At 42.0% G+C, this 23,705-nt stretch overlaps 1 protein-coding gene across 1 annotated transcript in view; it reads right to left on the bottom strand.

Annotated features, from left to right (window-relative positions):
- LOC127569519 (succinate--CoA ligase [ADP-forming] subunit beta, mitochondrial-like) overlaps positions 1-23,705 on the bottom strand; it is an 83,229-nt gene that overhangs the window by 10,103 nt on the left and 49,421 nt on the right. Inside the window, exon 9 of the mRNA XM_052014242.1 lies at positions 6,961-7,081. Within this exon, the coding sequence (XP_051870202.1) occupies positions 6,961-7,081 (121 nt within the window). The remainder of the gene's footprint in view (positions 1-6,960; positions 7,082-23,705) is intronic.

Genomic DNA, 23,705 nt, shown 5'->3' with positions numbered 1-23,705 from the left:
GAGGCTTCGGAGAGGGGGCAGAAGAGGTTTACCAGGATGTTGCCTGGATTAGACGGCATGTTATAAGAAGAGGCAGGACATGGAACAGCACAGCACTGGACAGGCCATTCTGCCTACGATGTTATGACAATTGTGATGTCGATTTATACTAAATATCATCCTCCTGTTTATCATCCATATCCCCTCCTTTCCTTTCATATTCGTATGTCTATCAAAAAGCCTCAAACTGCCTGATCCCACTACTACCTCTGGTAACCCATTCCAGGCACCCACCACTGTGATTTTTAAAAAAACAGTCCCTCGCTTTGCCTTTAAACTCCCCATCCCCTAACCTTAAAAGCATGTTCTCTGGTGTTTTACATTTCTACCCTAGGGAACAGATTCTGACTGCCTACCCTATTGATGCCTCAATTATTTAAAAAAACCTCTCAGGTCTCCCCTCAGCCTCTGATGCTCTGAGAACATCCCAAGTTTGCCCAACCTGTCCTTGCAGCTCACACCCTCTAATCCAGGCAGCACCCTGGTAAACCTCTTCTGCACCTTTTCCAGTCTCCACATCCTGCCTATAATGGGGCAACCAGAACTGCATACAATACCCCAGGTGTGGTCTGACTGAAGTTTTGTATAGCTGCAGCATGACTTCCTTGCTCTTGTACTCAATACCTCTACCAATGCAGGCAAGCATTCTATACACTTCTTTACCACTTTATCCACTGGCATAGCCACTTTCAGTGAACTATGGACCTGGATCTCAAGATCCCTCTGAATCTCAATGCTATTTAAGGGCTTACCATTAACTGCATACTTTCTCCTTTCATTTAACCTCTCAAAATGCAAAACCTCACACTTGCCCAGATTAAACTCCACCTGTCACTTCTCTGCCCATATCTGTAACTGATCTATATCCTGCTGTATTCTTTACACTGTCCACAACTCCACCAATCTTGGTGTCATCCACAAACTTGCTAATCCACCCATCTACATTTTCATCCAAATCATTGATGTATATCATAAACAGAGGTCCCAGCACTGATCCTTGTGGAACACCACTGGTCACTGACCTCCAGCCAGAATAACAGCCTTCCACCCCTACTGTCTTCTATGGACAAGCCAGTTCTGAATCCAAACTCTCATTTTACCCTAGATCCCATGCATCTTTATCTTCTGAATCAACCTACCAGGAGGGACCTTGTCAAATGCCTTGCTAAAGTCCATGCAGATAACATCCACTGCCTTACCCTCATCAAGTACCTTTGTCACCTCCTCAAAAAAAAACTAATCAAGTTTGTAAGACCTGATCTGCCCTGCACAAAGCCATGCTGACTGTCCCTAAGCAGTCCATGCCTTTCCAAATGTGCATCAATCCTATCCCTAAGTATCCTCTCCAATAGCTTCCCTACCACTGACATGAAGATCACTGGCCTAAAATTACCTAGATTATCCCTATTTCCCTTCTTGAACAAAGGCACACTTGCTACTCTCCAGTCCTCCAGGGCCTTGCCTGTTGCTAGTGAGGATACAAAGATCCTTGTCAAAGCCCCAGCAATCTCCTCACTTGCAGCTTTCAATATTCTGGGATATATGCCATCAGGCCCTGGGGACATATCCACCTTAATGCTTTTCAGAAGACCTGGCACTAACTCCTCAATCTCAAAATGTCCCGCTCTGTTTTCACTATCCTCCAATTTCTTCTCAGTAAATACTGATGCAATGTACTCATTTAGTACCTCAGCCATTTGCTGCGACTCCAAGCACAAATTCCCTCTTTTACCCATGAGTAGACCTACCCTCTCCTCCTTAATTATTCTTTTTAATATGTGTAAAATGCCTTGATTATCCTTGACCCTGCTCGCCAAGGAAATTTCATGGCCTCTTTTGGCTTCGAATTGCCTGCTTGAGCACTTTCCTGTTATCTTTATATCCCACAAGAGCCCAGTCTGATTTTTAGCTTCCTAAACCTTGTGTATGCTTCCTTTTTCTTCATGACTACGTTTAGGACCTAAACCTGGCCTGGCTTATATCCCAAAACTAGATCCAGTATATTCTCTCCTCTAGTTGGACTCTCCACATACTGTTTCAAGAACCCCCTCGCATGCACTGATGAAATCCTGCCCCATCTAAACTTGTATTAAGGAAGTTACAATCAATACTGGGGAAGTTAAAGTCCCCCAATATGACAACCCTGTTGGTTCTGCACCTTTCCATAATCTGTTTACATATCTGTTCCTCCACCTCTTGGTGGCTATTGGGAGGCCTATAGCATAATCTCATCAGCGTAATTGCACCTATCCTATTTCTGAGCTCCACCCAAATTGCCTCTGGATGAGCCCTCCAATATGTCCTCTGCTGTGATATTCTTCCCTATCAGTAGTGCAACCCCTCCCTCTTCATGTCTAAAACAATGAAACCCAGGAACCAGTCTTGTCCTTCACATATCCAGGTCTCTAACTGCAACAACAGCATAATTCCATGTACTGATCCAGGCTCTTAAAGTTCATCCTCCTTACCCATAATACTCCTAGCGCTGAAATAAACACGTCTTGGCCCATCAGTCCCCTACTGTCCTTCCTTTCAATCTTACTTGTCATGCCATCTTTCTTGTTCTCAACCCTACCACATGTTGCCCTGCTGCTGTGATTCCCATCACCCTGCTACTCTAGTTTAAACCCCCCCCAAGCAGCACTAGCAAACCTCCTGGTGAGGATATTGGTTCCCCTCCAGTTTAGATGCAAACCGTCTCATTTGTACAGGTCTCGTTTGTACAGGTAAACTAGGGTTTTCTTCTCTGGAGCAGCTGAGGGGAGACCTAATAGATACTTATAAAATTCAGGCAGTCTTTTTTCCCCAGGTGAGGTGGGAAAAGATCAGAGAAGATGTGCGGGGCAAGTTTCTTTATGCAGTGGTGGGTACATGTGCTGCTGGTATGGTGGTGGAGGCAGATATGATGGATGCATTTAAGGGGCTCCTAGACATGAATATGCAGAGAATGGAGGGATAGGAATCACTTGCAGGCAGAAGGGATTAGTTTAGTTAGGTGTCATTAGCTTAATTAGTTCAGCACAACATCATGGGCCGAAGGGCCTGTGCTGTACTGTCCTTTGTTCTAAACAGCAAAGACCCATCTCCTTCAGTGGAAGTGTCAAAAATCAGGAGCACAGGTTTAAAGTATTAGAATGAATTGAAAGGAATGGAGGAAAATTGCTTCCACCCAGAGGGCAGCAAGGGTCTGGAACTCGGCTCCTGAAAGGTTGGGGGAGGCAGACCCATCATTACATTTAAGCAATACCTGGAAGTGTACCTGAAGAATTGTGACCTGCAGGGCTACACCACTGGAAGGTGGGATTACATCAGGTGGGTCTTTTTTGTTCTTGCATGTTCTTCCTCCAAAAAATACCATAGGAACTTTAACATCAATGCTAAAGAACAGACTGGACCTCTGTTTAATATCTCAGCTACTTCTAACAATGGTTAGAAGTTACAACTTTCTGACTCAACTTTCTGGCTGCAATAGGAAAACCCCCAATCAGTCCTAGATCCTGTTGTTTGTCCTGTATATTAATGATTTGGATAAAAATGTAGTATGCATGAGTAGCAAGTTTTCATTTAACACCAAAATTGGTGATGTAGTGGACAGTGAAGAAGGTTGTCCTAGGTTACAACAGGAACATTGATCAATTGTGGAAGTGGGCAGAGGAATAGCAGATGGAATTTAACTCTGACAAATGCAAAGTGGTACACAGTGAAGGCCAGGACATACACAGTGAAAGGCAGGTCCCCGAGGACTGTTGTTGAACAGAGATTTAGGGGTACAAGTACATAACTCCCTAAAAGTGGTGACACAGGTAGACGGTGGTGAAGATGGTGTATTGCATGCTTGCCTTCATGGGCTGTGGCACTGAGTACAAGAGTAGGGACATCATTTTACAATTCAAAACGTTGGTTAGACCACACTTGGAGTATTGTGTGCAGTTCTGATTGTCATGCAAAAGGAAAGATGTAATTAATCTGTAGAGGATGCAGAAAAGATTCGCAACAATGTTTTGCCTGGACTGGAGGGCTTGAGGTACAAGAGGATATTGGATAGGCTGTGACTGTTTTCCCTAGAGCAAAGGAGGCTACGGGGTGACACAAGAGGTTTAGATAATCATGAGGGGCATAGATGGGGGAGATGATCAGTCTTTTTTCCCCACAGTAGCAGAGTCTAAAACTAGAGGGCATAGGTTTAAGGTGAGGGGAATGATTTAAAGGGGCAAGTTTTTCCATATAGAGGGCAGTGTGTATATGGATCAAGTTGCCAGGGGAAGTGGGAGAGGCAGGTACTATTACAAAATTTTAAAGACAATTGAACAGGTATGGAAAGGAAGGGTTGAGGGATATGGGCCAAATTCAGGCAAATGGGTCTAACTTAAATAGGTACTTTAGCAAGCATAGATGAGTTGAGTCCTTTTCTGTGCTGTATAAAGGCTGTAACTCCAATTCAGTTTTCTTACAAGATACTGGTAGTGAAAAATGCAGGCTAGTGCAATGAACAGTGGTAGAAGTAAGTTCTTCATACCAATCAAGCACCTGTAAAAGGTTATTGAGAAGTGATTTTTATCCAAGCTGTCAATAAATTTGTAGACTAACCAGGCTAACATATTAAAGAGTATATGATTTGCTTGAACAAAGTAAGGGAGACCTGGAACCAGGAGTAAGTCAACAGTTTTAGAAAATGGTCTACCAAAGCCCATTAGGAAATGAACTAACAGTCTTTAGCACATTTGATTATTTGGGGGTGAGTGCAGGCTGGAGGGAGTAGAATGGGGAATAGAAGAAAGAGTTAAAATGCATGGAAGGCAGCATTAGTGCAAGATGATGCAGGAACAAAAGAGTTAATGTGATAAAAGGACAGGGAAAGATATTACAACATTTTAAATATTTGAAATTGCTTTGATAAATGTGGATTTCTCGAAGGGATTAAAGTTCAGAGGCAATTTTAAAATAGCAATACACGAGCTCTATTGTTCAGGTAAAATACTTACAATTATCTTTTAGCTCTTTGGAAGAATAAAACAAAATGTATTGAATTTTAAAACTTCTCATATTTGAACATGACCACTGAATACTTTTCCAGCAGAACATTAACTTTTTCGTAAGGTGCATATTAAAAGAACGCACATGCACACAAGCAAACAGCTGCTACACTACAAGCTTAACCATGAATCACATCACATTGCTTAAACATATGACCCAGCCTCACTGTGATCACAAAGGTTTGTTTGTGGAAATGGATTCAATTTTGACAATTTACTTTGATTCTCTGGAACACGGTGCAAGTTTCAACTTCCACTTCAATTTTGCGTTTAAGACTCCAACAGAAGGTTACTCCTTTCAAATAAAACACTGGCCCCAACACCAGCAACGTCAAAGGCCAAGTCAAGGGTGGGAAGAAAGATTAAAGTGGGCAAAGATATCATGAAATTTGATTTTAGTATACCGGAGGATAGCTAATGTTCTTCCCTTAAGAAGGGCAGCAGGGATAAGTCTGGTAACTATAGGTTAGTGAGCCTTGTGTTTATGGTAGGAAAGTTATTAGAGAAAACCCTATTTAATAGGATTTGTGTACATTTGGAAAGGAAGGGGCTGATCAGGGTAGTCAGCATGGCTTTGTGCACGAGAAATCCTGCCTTACTAATTTGATCAACGTTTGAGGAGTTGAGCAAGCAGATTGAAGGCAACAGGGCAGTAGTTCAGTAGTTGTTGTCTATATGGACTTCAAGGCATTTGGCAAGGTCTTGCATGGATAGGCTGGTCCAGAAGGTTAAGACACAAGGGATCCAAAGGTAAGCTGGCTAATTGGATCCAAAATTGGCTAGGTGATAGGAGGCAGAAGGTAGTGGTGAAAGGATGCATGTGACTAGTGGTGTACTGCAGGGAGCAGTGATGGTGATACTTAATGACATGGATGTGAATGTAGGAGGTATGATTAGTAAGTTTGCAGGCAACACGAAATTTGATGACATGGATGGTGAGGAAGGCTGTCCCAGGCTACAGCAGGATATACATCAGTTGGGTGAAGCACTGGCAGATGGGATTTAATCCCGACAAGTGTGAGGTGATGCATTCTGGGAAGTCAAATGGAGATGATGCCTTACCATTTACTGTAAATGAACAGAGACCTTGGGGTTCAAGTTCATAGTTGCCTGAAAATGGCAACACAGGTGATCAGGGTGAAGGTATATGGCATGATTGCCTTTTACAGGGCAAGGCAGAGGATATAGAAGTTGGGATGTTCTGTTGCAATGTTACAAAACACTGGTTAGATTGCAGTTAGAGTATTGTGTGCAGTTCTGGTCATCACACTATAGGAAGGGTGTGATTGCACTTGAGAGCGTGCAAAGGGACTTCACCTAGATGTTGCCTGGATTGGAGGACTTCAGTTATGGGGATAGAGTAGATAGCCTGGGTTTGTTTTCCCTGGAATGAAGGAGGCTGAGGGGTGACCTGACAGACTTGTATAACATTATAATATGCATAGACTGGGTAGATCATCAGAATCTTGCTGCCTTGTGATTAGTTATGTCAAAAATAAGAGGGCAGAAGTTTAAGGTGAGAGGAAGGAGTATAAGGGGATTTGAGGGGAAAGTTCTTTGTTTACAGGATGGTTGATATTTGGAACTCGCTGTCAGATGAGGTGTTGGAGTCAGATACAATCAGCATGTCCAGGAGAAATTTAGACAGGCACTAAGGATACAGTCCTAATGTGGGCAAATGGGATTGGGATAGATTGGCAAAAAGGTCAGCATGAATGTGGTGGGCTGATGAGCTTATTTCTCTGCTGTATAACTCTAATTGTGTCCATTCACTGATTTACCAATGAAAGTGTCAACCTATGTAGATATGTTTTTGAAAATAAAAAATGGGAAGCAGCTATTTCAAAGTCAAGTGCCCCTTTCAGCTAGTGGAAACTATCAAGCTCACCTTGTAATCTCACAACTATAGGGATCTTCAAATCCAAGTCTTCCACAGCTAGAATAATACCTTTAGCAATTATATCACAGCGCATGATGCCACCAAATATGTTTACCAGAATAGCGACTACCTAGAGAAAGAAGGGACCTTTTTAAAGTAATGATGAAATCACCCGAGTAAAGTGATTCAGCATAGTTATATCAAAAGTTCTACTTTGTTCATTGGTGATGATCCTTTTTATACACCATGTTTTGGCAACACACAGAAGATATATTTCTAATTTGCATCCCAGAATTATGTTTTACCTGCTGGAATAGCATGCCTGGAAAATGGATGTGTGCTCTCCAAGAGCAAAAACTAATGTGAATGTAATCTAAAATTATCCCTATATACTCAGCCTGAATGGCATCATTCAATACTCAATTTACTGAATTGCAAGCTGCAACTATTATTCACTACATTTACTATCCATGTTAATTAATAATCTAATATTCCATGACATCTAAAACTAGAAATGCTTTATTTACAAAGTGTTCTGAATTAACAGTCCAAACAACTTGCAACCTTTAAGAGGAACTGGGAAGTAGATTTACTATTATTCCACACCTGAGAGGAACACTGCCATTGAGAATTAGCAACCTGTTGGCAAATTTCATTTCTGCTGAAATTAAAGAACAATCCACACACACAGGAAGTAGAAACTTTATCCCCATTATGTTATTGTCAAATCTGTCTCTGGCCAGAATAAATAGTTCCCAAGTCTGTGCTCCAGGGAGCACTTCCCTATATAAAATGTGTAACAGAAATAATCCTTTCATCCACCAATCTGTGCTGGGCTTTACAGTCCACATGAATATTCGCCCACACTACATCAGTTAATCCAGTCAGCAAATCCTTATGTTCCTTTTATATATGTATCTAGCTTCCCCTTCATGTACACAAGTATAAAACACATCCTTCAAATATATGACACATCTGCTATTTGCATTATGCACTCTTTGTATTAGCTACTTCCACATTCTAACTACTTTTGGGTAAAGAAGTTTCAGCTGAATTCCTTCTATGCTTGATTGGTGAACATCCATATGTATTAGGGCCCCAAGTTTTGATTTCCTTCACAAATGGAAGCTACTACTCTGTACTCAATCAATCAAGTCTTTCATAAATTTAATAGACCATCCATTAATGTTTCCTGAAAAAATGATTTAATTTCTTCAAGGAATTAACGACCAGGAATTTCCATGAAACAGTTCACTGCCCATGTCTGCCTCCTGGCTACATCAATTCTTACCTTTATTTGGACCAGAGCCTGAACTTCAAGGAAATCACAGGAAAGCCCTGATTGAAGCTTGGCATCCCAATCTTAAATCCCACAGAAATGATTTAGAACAGTACAGCCCTTCAGCCCACGACATTGTGCCAACCTATATAAACCTTACCCACATTCCATCTATCACCCTCTCTACTTCACCTCCAATAACCCTCTATTTTTCTTTCAATGTGTGAGAGTCTCTTAAATGACCCTATTCTATCAGCTCCTACCACCAACCACACCCCCACCCCAGTGTATTCCAGGCCACCCACCACTCTTTTTATACAAAAAAAACTACCTCTGACATCCACCCTGAACTTTCCTCAACGCACCTTAAACAGGTGACCCCTAGTATTGGCCATTGCTGCCTTGGGGAAAAGATGCTGGCTGTCCACTCTGTCTATGCCCCTCATAATCTTATACACCTCTATCTAGCCTCTGCTCGTCCTCCATATCTCCAATGAGAAAGGCCCTAACTTGCTCAGCCTCTCCTTACACGATGTGTTCTCCAATCTAGGCAGCATTCTTGTAAATCTCCTCTGCATCCTCTCCAAAGCTTCCACATCCTTCCTACAGTGTGGCAACCAGAACTGAACACAATATTCCAGATGTGGTCTAACCAGGGTCTTGTAGAGCTGCAACATTACCTTTATGCTCTTGAACTCAATCCCCCAAATAATGAAGGCCAGCACACCATATGCCTTTTTAACCACCCTATCAACTTGTGTGGCAACTTTGAGGGATCCGTGTACTTGGAACCCAAAATCTCTGTTCCTCCACACTGCTAAGAATCTGGTCATTAACCATGTACTCTGCCTTCAAGTTAGATCTTCCAAAGTATAACACTTCTCAGGATTAAACTTCATCTGCCACTTCTCTGCCTAGCTCTGCATCCTGTTAGTATCCCATCGCAACCTACAACAACCTTCTGCATTATCTGCTACACCACCAACCTCTATGTCATCTGCAAACTTACCAACCCACCCTTCCACTTCTTCATCCAAGTCATTTATAAAAATCACAGAGCAGGGGTCCCAGAACAGACCGCTGCGCAACATCACTAGTCACTGACCTCCAAGTCGAATACTCCTCTTCAACAACCACTCTCTGCCTGTGTGGGCAAGCCAACACCAAATCCACTCAGCCAATTTTTCCATGAATCCCATACCTCATGACCTTCTAGATGAGCCTACCATGGGGAACCTTGTCAAATGTCTTGCTAAAATTCATATATACCACACCTACCACTCTACCTTCATCAATGTCTTGTCACTTTCTCAAAAAACTCTATTAGGCTCGTGAGGCATGATCTGCCCTTCACAAAGCCATGTTGACTATCCCTTATAAGCCTATGCATCTCCAAATGCTCAAATCTTGTCCCTAAGTATCCTCTCCAATAGCTTGCCCACGACTGACAAAAGACTAACTGGTCTATAATTCCCAGGATTATCCTTTTTTATCTTTCTTGAACAATGGAACAACATTTGCCATCCTCCAATCTTCCAGTACCACTCCTGTGGCCCAGAAGGACTCAAAGATCATTGTTAAAGCTCCAGCAATCTCTTCCGTTGCTTCCCATAGTACCCTGCGGTATGTCCTATCTGACCCTGGGGACTTACCTATCCTAATGGTTTTTAGTAGCTCCAAAACTGCTTCTTTCTTAACGTCAACATGCTCCAACACATTTGCCTGTTCTTCGCTAACATCCCCTTCATCTAAGTCCCTCTCCTCAGTGAACACTGAAGCAAAGTATTCATTTAGGACCTCCCTTACCTCCTTCACCTCCAGACACATTTATCCCCCCTTATCCCTGAGCAGTCCTACCCTCACCCTAGTCATCCTCTTGTTCCTCACATACATGTCGAATGCCTTGGGTTTTTCCTTAACCCTACTTGCCAAGGCCTTCTCATGCCCGCTTATAGCTCTCCTAAGTCCCTTCTTAAGCTCCTTCCTGGCTACCTTATAACTCTCAAGAGCCCTGATTTGTTTTTTTGCTTCCTAAACCTTGAATAAGCTTCCTTCTTCCTCTCTTCTAAACCTTCCACCTCTCTTGTTAACCATGGTTCCTTCACCCTCTTCACCCTGCTATCCTTTCCTTGAGTCAGTGGGACAAACCTATTTAGAACCCTATGCAAGTGGTCCCTAAACAATCTCCACGTTTCTGCAGTGCATTTACCAGAGAACATCTGTTCCCAATTTACACTCTCAATTTCTTGCCTAATACCATTGTAATTTGCTCTCCCCCAATTAAATATTTCCCCATGATGTCTGCTTCTATCCTTGTCCATGGCTATGCTAAAAGTTGGGGAGGTGTGGTCACTATTCCCGAAATGCTTGCCCACTAAGAGGTCTGTCACCTGACCAGCCTCATTGCCTAGTACCAGATCCAGCATGGCCTCTCCTCTAGTTGGCCTGTTTATATACTGTGTCAGGAATCCTTCCTGTACACACTTAACAAATTCTGCCCCATCTAAACCTTTTGCAGTAAGGAGGTGCCAATCAATATTAGGAAAGTTGAAGTCACCCATGACAACAACCCTGTTATATTTTTTGCACCTAAAATCTGCCTACTTATCTGTTCCTCAGTGTCCTGGTGGCTATTTGGGGGCCTATAGAATACTCCCAATAGAGTGATTGCTCCCTTCCTGTTTCTGACTTCCACCCACACTGACTCAATAGATGATCCCTCGATGATGTCCTCCCTTCCTACAGCTGTGATACTATCCCTGATTAGCAATGCCACCAGCCCCTCACCTCTTCTACCTCCCTCCCTATCTCTTTTGAAACATCTAAACCCTGGAACCTCAAGCAGCCACTCCTGCCCTTGTGACGGCCAAGTCTCTTTAAGCTTCACCTTGGGCTAAACTGTAAAAGCTGCCATATTGCTTTAATGCTTATGAATGTCTGACAGTTAAAGATCATTTAAAATTAATATTTTAAATATGAAAAAAATGATTTAAACTAACTCAATTCAAAAATTGTACATTATGTAAAACTTGATCTTTCTCCCTCATTCATCTCCATTGAAATGGATGGGGTTGCTGAGCCAGGTTCAGCGAAGACTTGCTTACTTGAGTGTTGAGAATCTGCAGGAAGCTCCATTGCTAGTTGGCACAAGAAATAAGTCCAGTGCTGGAATGTAGTAATTTGGCAGTAGTGATTAGATATGTGGCAGTTTGGGATCTTTGTTTGGCATGTTCTGCCTCTTCTCCTTGGAGAGACAGAGGATGAGGGGGGACCTGATTGAGGTGTATAAGATGATGAGAGGTATTGATAGGGTAGATAGTCAGAGGCTTTTCCCCAGGGCTGAATTGGTGGCCACAAGAGGACATAGGTTTAAGGTGCTAGGGAGTAGATATAGAGGAGATGTCAGGGTTAAGTTTTTTTACTCAGAGTGTGTGGAATGGGCTGCTGGAAACAGTGGTGGAGGCTGATACAATAGGGTCTTTCAAGAGACTGTTAGATAGGTACATGGAGCTGAGTAAAATAGAGGGCTATGGGTAAGCCTAGTAACTTCTAGGGTAGGGACATGTTCGGCACAGCTTTGTGGGCCGAAGGGCCTGAATTGTGCTGTAGTTTTTCTATGTTCCATGTATTTGCATGGAACTGTGGATTACTTTGTATAAACATTGGGCCACTATTTATGCAAGAAACAATTAAATAACCCTTAGTCTAAGTTTCACAGAAAACATACCAAGAAGTAAATAGATTCTATCTACACCAGCAACACTGAGAGATACTAGCTTAAGGAGCACTTCATTATTTTTACAAAATTGGGACCAGAAATATTTTCTAACAGGTTCCGTTCAATGATCCAAGGAAAATGCATCTTCCCTGTACTGTTGATCTCAAAATTGTAAAGTGCTGGAAAATTTAACAGATGCACAAGAACTTGGTTCTCCTTCAATAGTTATCTTACACAGCTGTCAGAACAAGAAGCAAGCAACCACTGTGTAGTAACACAAGCGGGAACTTAAGATAAATGTATCTTTCAACATTTGCAATTTTACCTATCAGCCACTCAAGGTAATTTAAACAAATTGGTTAATGCTAGTTGCTGAGAGTGACTGGTATTCAGGAGAATCACAAAGCTCATTATCAATACAATTTAATGAGCTAATTTCTTCTGAGAAATAATAAAATGGACAAAAGGGACAGTTTATAATATGAACAACATACACATTCAGCATTGATTACATCAAGTACCAACAATTAAAAGTTTAATATTAATTCAAAATGAACAATTATTTGAATGGTAATGGTCATCGAGAGAAAAAAAATATAGAAACGGATAATTGGTGTCACATCAGGGAATATTTCCCCATGTGCAGTCCTGCTTAAGCATGTGATCACGGGTTGTACAATGACTCAGCTCCCAAACCTCAGAAAATTTCCTTGTCTGGTTGCAAATATTCATTCAGGGTATGAAAATAGCCTCAATCCAAGCAAAGCAGTTGGAGCTCTTTATTTTTTTTAATACAGATCCTAATCTAATTTAGTTTTTTCTTTTTTTAAAAAATCTACCCTTGCCATTTTCCTGGTTATACCTCAGTCATTTACAAATCAACACTTGATGACAACCCTTGATAGGCTCTCCAGTTAATACCTCTTCCTGCGGAGCCATGTTAAAGATGTACAACACAATATTTATGAAAAACAAACAAACAAGAACCAAAATTGAAGACCCAGGTAAAACTTAGCTGATTCATTAAACTGGGTTCCATCTGTGTTTGCAGCTGAATTAGAAGCAAGGCTAGTGGTTTTTCTTTAACCCAGTATCAGCCAGACTTCTGCATTTGCCCAACTATGATAGTGCTTCAACAAAAAATCAATTTGCATGAAATAATTTCTTGCATTTCTCAGGCATGGTGAGATGGTAAATAGATCACACAAAAGTAGGAAGTGCAGAAATCTGAAATAAAAACAGAAAATCCTCAATGCTTTCCAGGGCATAACCTGATACTGCTAAATTACCAATAGATAGTAAAAATTTAAAGTCAATGATCTACAGGCTATCCCCAGGTTAAGAATGCCTAACTTCTAGACACTCATACATATGGTTGAGTTCCCATAATATTGTTAAATTCAAAAGTCTGACTTGCATACATACGTTCGTTTCTATGAACGGCATAACTAGTTTTCTCTCTCTCTACTTTTAGCAATTTTCTTTCTTATCAGTCTTCTGTGCTTTTGACATCATTCATTACAATGCTGTTACCATACTGAGTGATTTTTGTGTATTTTCCGAACTATGGAATAAAATCAATTTATGGACGTCTGTAAAAGCAGAACCTGTTTGTTATGCAGAGATAGCCTGTTTTTAAATTGAATAAAAATAGAAAATGCTGGAATTTCTTAGCAGCATATGATTGCTGAACCGTTGGCTGAGATATTTGAGTCCTCGTTCTCCACGGGAATGGTACTGGAGGATTGGAGGGTGGCAAATGTTGTCCCCTTATTCAAAAAAGGTAGTAGGGATAGTCCAGGGAATTACAGACCAGTGAGCCTTGTGTCTGTGGTGGGCAAGCTGTTGGAAAGGACTCTTAGAGATAGGATATATGAGCATTTAGAGAATCATGGACTGATTAGGGACAGCCAGCATGGCTTTGTGAAGGGAAGAAAATGTCTCACAAGCCTGATAGGGTTCTTTGAGGAGGTGACCAGGCAGATTGACAAGGGTAGTGCAGTAGATGTAGTCTACATGGATTTTAGTAAGGCGTTTGACAAGGTTCCATATGGTAGGCTTCTTCAGAAGGTCAGAGAGCATGGGATCTAGGGAGGCTTGGCTGTGTGGATTCAGAATTGGCTTGCCTGTAGAAAGCAGAGGGTTGTGGTGGAGGGAGTGCATTCAGATTTGAGGGCTGTGACTAACGGTGTCCCACAAGGATCGGTTCTGGGACCTCTACTTTTCGTAATATTTATTAATGACTTGGATGAGGGGGTAGAAGGGTTGGTTAGCAAGTTTCCAGATGACACAAAGGTCGGTGGTGTTGTGGATAGTGTGGAGGACTGTCGAAGATTGCAGAGGGACATGGATAAGATGCAGAGCTGGGCTGAGAAGTGGCAGATGGAGTTCAATCCGGAGAAGTGTGAGGTGGTAAACTTTGGAAGGACAAACTCCAAGGCGGAGTACAAGGTTAATGGCAGGATTCTGGGTAGTGTGGAGCAGCAGAAGGATCTGGGGGTTCATATCCACAGATCCCTGAAAGTTTCCTCACAGGTGGATAGGGTAGTTAAGAAAGCTTATGGGATGTTAGCTTTCATAAGTCGAGGGATCGAGTTTAAGAGCCGTGAGGTAATGATGCAGCTCTACAAAACTCTGGTTAGACCACACTTGGAGTACTGTGTCCAGTTCTGGTCGGCTCATTATAGATAGGATGTGGAAGCATTGGAAAGGATGCAGAGGAAATAACTAGGATGCTGCCTGGTTTGGAGAGTATGCATTATGAGGAGAGACTAAGGGAGCTAGGGCTTTACTCTTTGGAGAGGAGGAGGATGAGGGGAGACGTGATAGAGGTATACAAAATATTAAGAGGAATAAATAGTGGACAGCCAGCGCCTCTTTCCCAGGGCACCAATGCTCAATACAAGAGGGCATGGCTTTAAAGTAATGGGTGGGAAGGTTTGAGAGGGAGGATTTTTTTACCCAGAGAGTGGTTGGTGCATGGAATGTGCTGCCTGGGGTAGTGGTGGAGGCAGGTATGTTGGTCAAGTTCAAGAGATTGTTAGATAAGCAAATGGAGGAATTTAAAATAGGGGGATATGTCAGAGGAAGCGGTTAGATAGTTTTAGGCGTGGTTTAAAGGTCAGCACAACATGGTGGGCCGAAGGGCCTGTATTGTGCTGTATTGCTCTATGTTCTATGTGGATTGAAGAAGAATTAATTTTCCTGATAAAAGATGATTGGTTTGAACAGTAAATCAGACATGCCTAGATCACATTTGTTGGTTTTGTAAAAAAAAATCATAATTGGAATATTTTACCTGAAACAAAAAACACATCATTTGATTTAAATATTGTTAATATTTAAATATTTTTAATCAGAATGAAAAATACTTCAGTATCAATCAAAAGGGAAAGGATTAGGCTATAAATCATTGTGTAATTATACAAACACAAAATATTACATGGATTCTCAAGACTAAAAACTAGAATTGATCACGAATTTCTCAAATGCAACAGTATTAAAATGCTACAGTTAACAGCTTTGTCGTACTAATGTTTTGGAGGACTTAGAACATTGAACTTTGACAAAAGAAAACTCAGCTGCTGACTTTCTTTGAAGGTAACAGTAAAAATTACAACTAAAGCAGCACTTGCAGGATTAATGGCTTTACTTGTGGCAAACAGGGGAAACTGTCTTATAAAGACAGTATCAACAATATTATTTGCTGTTCTGCTATTATGTTTGGACCTCTATTTAACATGGTCTGCCCTGTTTCATCTGATCAACTTAAACACTGATTAAGTCAATTCAATTGCTGTTTGTGGGAGGGTATCAATGTTTCCTCATTCAGAACTTCTGAAAATAAGAAATACAGACACAGAATTAGGAGTAGCAGTAGACCATATGGCTCCTCAAGCCTGTCTCAACCATTTAATAAGATCGTAGCTGATTTGATTGCAAGTGACTCCACATTCCTGTCTACTCATGGAATCTTTCACCTCTCTGATTATCTTTGCTTTAAACATACACCAACTGTTTCCTCTACTTTTAAGAGTATTCCAATGACTCATGCACCTCAGAAGAAAAATTGCCTTGTCTGTCTCATGTGGCTAACCAGTTACTTCTAAACACTGACCTCAAGTTCCAAGTTCTTCTGCAAGAGAAAACATCCTTGCCACATGCATCATGTTAGGGTTCCTCAATCTTATGCTTCAATCAAGTCACCTCTCTTTTAAACTCTGATGGATACAAACATAGTCTGTCCAACCTTTCCTCAATTGTTGTTTGTAATATACATGAATGATTTGGAGATGGAATTAGGAGGTAAAATCAGCAAGTCTGTAGATGACATGAAGATTAGTGGAGCTGTTGACTCTGGAGGGTAGTTTTAGGCTACAGGGTGATATCAATGTGTTGGTGAAATCATTTGAAAGTGACAGACTGAGTTCAATCCAGAAAAATGAGAGGTGATGCATTTTGGGAGTATTATGAATGGTAGGGTCCCAGGGAATATTGAGGAACAGAAGGACCTTGGGATACAAGTCCAGAGATCCTTAAAGGTGGCAACACAAGTAGATGACGTGATTAGGAAGGCATAAAAGATACTGACTTTCATTAATCGCAGTATTGAATACAAAAGAAGGGAGGTTATGTGCCGACTGTATAAAACTTGGGTTAGGCCTCAACAGCAGTACTGCATGCAGGTCTGGGCACCATGCTGTAGGAAGGGTGTGCTAGCACTAGAGGGTGTAGAGAAGATACAACTCTTACCTGTGATGGACTGTTTCAGTTACAGGGAGAAACTAGAGAAGTTATATTAACCATAGAACACTACAGCACAGAAAACAGGCCATCCGGCCCTTCTAGTCTGTGCCGAAACTTTATTCTGCTAGTCCCATTGATCTGCACCCAGTCCATAACCCTCTCCCATCTTATCCAACTTATTCTTAAAACTTAAGAGTGAGCCTGCATTTACCACATCAGACGGCAGCTTGTTCCACACTCCCACCACTCTCCGAGTGAAGAAGTTCCCCCTAAACCTTTCCCCTTTCACCCTAAAGCCATGTCCTCTCGTACTTATCTCTCCTAATCTAGGTGGAAAGAGCCTACTTGTATTTACTCTGTCTATACCTCTCAATTTTGTAAACCTCTATCAAATCTCCCCTCATTCGTCTATGCTCCAAGGAATAAAGTCCTAACCTGTTCAATCTTTCCCTGTAACTCAACTCCTGAAGACCTGGTAAAATTCTAGTAAACCTTCTCTGCACTCTTTCAATCTTACTGATATCCTTCGTATAGTTAGGTGATCAGAACTGCACACAATACTCCAAATTTGGCCTCACCAATGTCTTATACAACCTCACCATAACATCCCAACTCCTATACTCAATACTTTGATTTATGAATGCCAGGATGCCAAAAGCTTTCTTTACAACCCTGTCTACCTGTGACGCCACTTTCAGGGAATTATGTATCTGAACTTCCAGATCCCTTTGTTCCTCTGCACTCCTCAGTGCCCTACCATTTACTGTGTATGTCCTACCTTGATTTGTCCTTCCAACATGCAACACCTCACACATGTCCGCATTAAATTCCATCTGCCATTTTCTGGCCCATTTTTCCAGTTGGTCCAGGTCCCTCTGCAAGCTTTGAAATCCTTCCTCGCTGTCCACAACGCTTCCAATTTTAGTGTCATCAGCAAACTTGCTGATCCAATTTACCACATTATCATCTAGATCATTGATATAGGCAACAAACAACAATGGACCCAGCACAGATTCCTGAGGCACACCACTAGTCACAGGCCGCCAGTCTGAGAAACAATCATCCACTACCACTCTGTCTTCTCCCACACAGGCAATTTTGAAACCAGTTTACGACATCTCTATGGATACCTAGTGTCTGAACCTTCTGAACTAACCTCCCATGTGGGACCTTGTCAAAGGCTTTACTGAAGTCCATGTATACAACATCCACAGCCTTTCCTTCATCTACTTTCTTGGTAACCTCCTCGAAAAACTCTACAAGATTTGTTAAACACTATCTACCACGCACAAAGCCATGCTGACTATCCTTAATCAGCCATTGGCTGTCCAAATACTTGTATATCCGATCTCTCAGAACACCTTCCAATAACTTACCCACTACTGGTGTCAGGCCCACCAGCCTGTAATTACCTGGTTTACTTTTAGAGCCTATTTTAAACAACGGAACAACATGAGCTACCCTCCAGTCCTCCGGCACCGCACCCGTGGCTAAGGACATTTTAAATATATCCGCCAGGGCCCCTGCAATCTCTACACTAGTCTCTCTCAAGGTCCGAGGAAATATCCCGTCAGGCCCGGGGGATTTATCTACCTTTATTTGCTGTAAGGCAGCAAGCACCTCCTCCTCTTTAATCTCTATATGTTCCATGACACTACTGCTTGTTTCCCTTTCTTCCATATGCACTATGACAGTTTCCTGAGTAAATACTGATGCAAAAAAACTGTTTAAGATCTCCCCCATCTCCTGAGGCTCCACACATAGATGACCACTCTGATCTTCTAGGGGACCAATTTTGTCCCTTACTATCCTTTTAATATACTTGTAGAAACCCTGTGGGTTTACCTTCACATTATCTGCCAAAGCAACCTCATGTCTTCTTTTTGCCTTCCTGATTTCCTTACATTTTCTATACTCTTCAAGTACCTCAATTGTTCCTAGTTGCCTATACCTGCTATACACCTCTCTCTTTTCCTTAACCAGATCACCAATATCCCTCGAAACCAAGGTTCCCTATGCCTGTTAACTTTGCCTTTAATCCTGGCAGGAACTTGCAAACTCTGCACTCTCAAAATTTCACCTTTGAAGGCCTTCCACTTACTGAACACATCCTTGCCAGAAAACAACATCCCAATCCACTCTTCCTAGATCCTTTCTCATTTCCACAAAATTGGCCTTTCTCCAAATTAGAACCTCAACTCGAGGACCAGACCTATCCTTATCCATAATTAACTTGAAACTAATGACATTATGGTCACTAGAACCTGTGAGTCTGTTCTCCCTAGAGTGAAGGACATTAAGAGGGGTCATGATTGAGGTATACATTACGAGTGGTATAGGTAGGATACACTGCAGGAAACCTTTTCTCCTGTATCAGAGGTTGACAAAACAAGAGAATGCATATTTAAAATAAGGGGGAAGAGATTCAGAGGAGATGTGAGCGGAACCTTTTTCACCCAGAGAGTGGCAAGTATCTGGAATGTATTGCCCAAAAGAGTGGTGGAAGTGGGATCGCTGACAGCATTTAAGACTCTAAATGAACACTTGAATTGCTTTGGCATAGAAGGGTACAAGGAAAGTGCTGGGAGATGGGGGCTAGTAAGGATTGGTGCCCATTGGTTGGTGTGGACGTGGTGGGCCAAATAGCCTGTTTCCATGCTGTACATCTCTGACTCCATGATGCTATTAGATACGCTGTCCATTGCAAGGCTATTCTAGAGGGGCTGGGACAGCTTTCTTTGGAGCACAAAGATTAGGGAAGAGTTGATGGAAATGTATAAAATGGTGAGTCATCTGGTGCAACTGGATAATAGTAGGCTTTTCCTGTTGGTGGAGGGGTTGAGGATTAGAGGTCACAGGTATAAAGTAAAGGGGAACAGCATTATGAGTAACATGAGGAGTATTTTCTTAAGAAACGTGATTGGAATCTAGAAGGCACTACCTGCAGATTTGATGGAGATAGGTTCTACTGTGGCTTTCAAGAGGGATCTGGAATAATACAGTGGCTTGCAAAAGCTTGGGCACCCCTGGTCAAAATTTCTGTCACTGTGAATAGCTAAGCGAGTAAAAGATTAACTTTATGCCTTTTGGAAATCAGGTTAAGGTGACACATTTCTTTAATATTTTAAGCAAGATTACTTTTTTATTTCCATCTTTTAGAGTTTCAAAGTAACAAAAAAGGAAAAGGGCCCAAAGCAAAAGTTTGGGCACTCTGCATGGTCAGTACTTAGTAACACCCCCTTTGGCAAGTATCACAGCTTGTAAATGCTTTCTCTAGCCAGCTAAGATTCTTTCAATTCTTGTTTGGGGGAATTTTTGCCTATTCTTCCTTGCAAAAGGCTTCTAGTTCTGTGAGATTCTTGGGCTGTCTTGCATGCACTGCTCTTTTAATGTCTATCCACAGACTTTTGATGATGTTTAGGTCGGGGGACTGTGAGGGTCATGGCAAAACCTTCAGCTTGTGCCTCTTGAGGTAGTCCATTGTGGATTTTGAGGTGTGTTTAGGATTGTTATCCTGTTGTAGAAGCCATCCTCTTTTCATCTTCAGTTTTTTTTTACAGACGGTGTGATGTTTTCTTCCAGAATTTGCTGGTATTTAATTGAATTCATTCTTCCCTGTGCCATTGGCTGCAACTCAAGTCCAAAGCATGATCAATCCACCCCCATGCTTATCAGTTGGAGAGGTGTTCTTTTCATGAAATTCTGCACCCTTTTTTCTCCAAACATACCTTTGCTCATTGCGGCCAAAAAGTTCCATTTTAACTTCATCAGTCCACAGGCCTGGTTTCCAAAATGCATCAGGCTTGTTTAGATGTTCCTTTGCAAACTTCTGACGCTGAATTTTGTGGTGAGGACGCAGGAAAGGTTTTCTTCTGATGATTCTTCCATGAAGGGCATATTTGTGCAGGTGTCGCTGCACAGTAGAACAGTGCACCACCACTCCAGACTCTGCTAAATCTTCCTGAAGATATTTTGCAGTCAAATGGGGGTTTTGATTTGCCTTTCTAGCAAACCTACGAGCAGTTCTCTCAAAGTTTTCTTGGTCTTCCAGACATCAACTTCACCTCCACCGTTCCTGTTAACTGCCATTCTATCTTCTTATAACCTTCTCCTGCTTTGTGGGCATCATTTATTTTAATTTTCAGAGTGCTAGGCAGCTGCTTAGAGGAGCCCATGGCTGCTGATTGTTGGGACAAGGTTTGAGGAGTCAGGGTATTTATAAAGCTTTGAAATTTGCATCACCTGGCCTTTCCTAACGATGACTGTGAACAAGCCATAGCTCTAACAAGCTAATGAAGGTCTGAGACCTTGTTAAAAGTTATCTGAGAACTCAAATCTCTTGGGATACCCAAACTTTTGCATGGTGCTCCTTTCCTTTTGTCACTCTAAAATTGTACAAAACAAAAATAATACACTAATCTTGCTTAAAATGTTGAAAAGAATATTTCGTCTTTAACTTTGCCTTTTGGAGATCAGTTCATCTTCTACTCACTGAACTATTCACAGGAACAGAAATTTTGACCAGGGGTGCCCAAACTTTTGCATGCCACTGTATATGGTGAGTAAAAATTTTCAGAAGCTATGGAGAAGGGATCTGGAGGTGGAACTGGCGAGTTGCCGTGGTAGAGCTCTAGCAGGGACACAATGTGCCAAATGGCCTCTGTGTACTGTAACTATTCTGTGTATCTACGATTCTATTAATCTAGTAAACCTGCACTGAGCTCCTTCCAATGGATTAGCATTCTTCCATAAATAAGGAGACCAATACTGCGCAGTGTGCCTGATATGGTCTCACCAATGTCCTATATAATTGAAGCACATCACCCCTAGCAATATTCTGTTAGCTTTCCTAATTACTTGCTGTACCCACATACTCACCTTTTGTGAATCATGCACCAGGACACCTAGGAAAATCAGGAATAGGCCATTTGGACCCATGCGCTTGCTCTGCCAATCATCATCATGGCTGATCTTTCAGCTTGGTATCATATTTCTGCACTAATCCCATATTCCCTAATATCCAAATATCTATCTGTCTTAAATATACTCAGCGACTGAGTCTCTGCAGCCTTTTGGGTAGAAAATTTCAAAGGTTCATTATCTTCTGAGTGAAGAAATTCATTTTATCTGTGACCTGAATGACCAGCCCCTTTATTTTGAGAACCTGGCCCCAAGACACCCCAGTAAGGGGAAGCATCATCCTTGCATCAAACCAGTGATCCTGTAAGAATTTTTTTTGTTTGACACAGTTCCACATGGTAGGCTTCTTCAGAAGTTCAGAGGGCATGGGATCCAGGGAAGCTTGGCCGTGTGAATTCAGAATTGGCTTGCCTGTAGAAAGCAGAGGGTTGTGGTGGAGGGAATGCATTCAAATTGGAGGGCTGTGACTAGCGGTCTCCCACAAGGATCGGTTCTGGGACCTCTGCTTTTCGTGATTTTTATTAATGACTGGATGGGGGGGTAGAAGGGTGAGTTGGCAAGTTTGCAGACAACACAAAGGTTGGTGGTGTTGTGGATAGTGTAGAGGATTGTCAAAGATTGCAGAGGAACATCAATAGGATGCAGAGCTGGGCAGAGAAGTGGCAGATGGAGTTCAATCCGGAGAAGTGTGAGGTGGTAAACTTTGGAAGGACAAACTCCAAGGCAGAGTACAAAGTTAATGGCAGGATTCTTGGTAGTGTGGAGGAGCAGAGGGATCTGGGGTTTCATATCCACAGATCCCTGAAAGTTGCCTCACAGGTGGGATAGGGTAGTTAAGAAAGCTTATGGGGTGTTAGCATTCATAAGTCAAGGGATCGAGTTTAAGAGCCGCGAGGTAATGATGCAGCTCTACAAAACTCTGGTTAGACCACACTTGGAGTACTGTGTTCAGTTCTGGTCATCTCATTATAGGAAGGATGTGGATCTGATGGAAAGGGTGCAGAGGAGAATTACCAGGATGCTGCCTGGTTTAGAGAGTATGCATTATGAGGAGAGACTAAGGGAGTGAGGACTTTACTCATTGGAGAGAAGGAGGATAAGAGGAGACATGATAGAGGTGTACAAAATATTAAGAGGAATAGAGAGTGGACAGCCAGTGCCTCTTTCCCAGGGCACCAATGCTCAATACAGGAGGGCATGGCTTTAGAGTAATGGGTGGGAGGTTCAAGGGAGATATTAGAGGAAGGTTTTTTACCCAGAGTGTGGTTGGGGCATGGAATGCGCTGCCTGGGGCGGCGGTGGAGGCAGGTACATTGGTCAAATTCAAGAGATTACTAGATAAGCAGATGGAAGAATTTAAAATAGGGGGCTATGTGGGAGGAAGGAGTTAGATAGTCTTAGGCAAGGTTTAAAGGTCGGCACAACATGGTGGGCCGAAGGGCCTGTATTGTGCTGTACACAATGTATTTTATGGATCACCTCTCATTTTTCTAAACTCAGGAGACCACAGACCCAATCTGTTTCATCTATCCTTGTACAACACATTCCCCCACCTCCCCTGCTCCAGGAATCCATCTGGTGAACCTTACTGGCACTCCTATTGCAAATATGGCACTCCTATTGCAAATATGTCCATCCTTAGCCTGGGAGACTAAATGTCTCCAGTGCTCCAGGTGTAGTCTCACTGGGGCCCCACATAATTGCATTAAGACAACTTTATTACAAGAGGATTTGAGCAGAAGAGTAAAGACCAACACACTATTTGCCTTCTTAATTGCTTGTTTTTCCTGGATGTTTAACTTTGAGTGGTTTCTGCATAAGAACACCCAGGTCCTTCTGAACACTAAACACTATTCAATCTCTCACCATTTTAAAAACAAAACTTTTTTTGTACCAAAGTGGATGATCTTGCACATTTCCACAATCCACCTGCCATCTCTTTACTCATTTACTTGTCTAGATTTCCTTTGAAGCCTTTCTAGATCCTTCCCACAACTTACACTGACAATCAGCCTTGCATCATTTGCAGACCTGAATATATTACACTCTGCACACTCATATCATTGCTGGGGCCCCAGCACCAATCCTCAT

This window comes from Pristis pectinata, chromosome 4 (genome assembly GCF_009764475.1).
Source record: "Pristis pectinata isolate sPriPec2 chromosome 4, sPriPec2.1.pri, whole genome shotgun sequence".
NCBI lineage: Eukaryota > Metazoa > Chordata > Chondrichthyes > Rhinopristiformes > Pristidae > Pristis > Pristis pectinata.
Note: the sequence above shows the minus strand (reverse complement) of the source record. Positions and strands in the feature narration are given on the sequence as shown.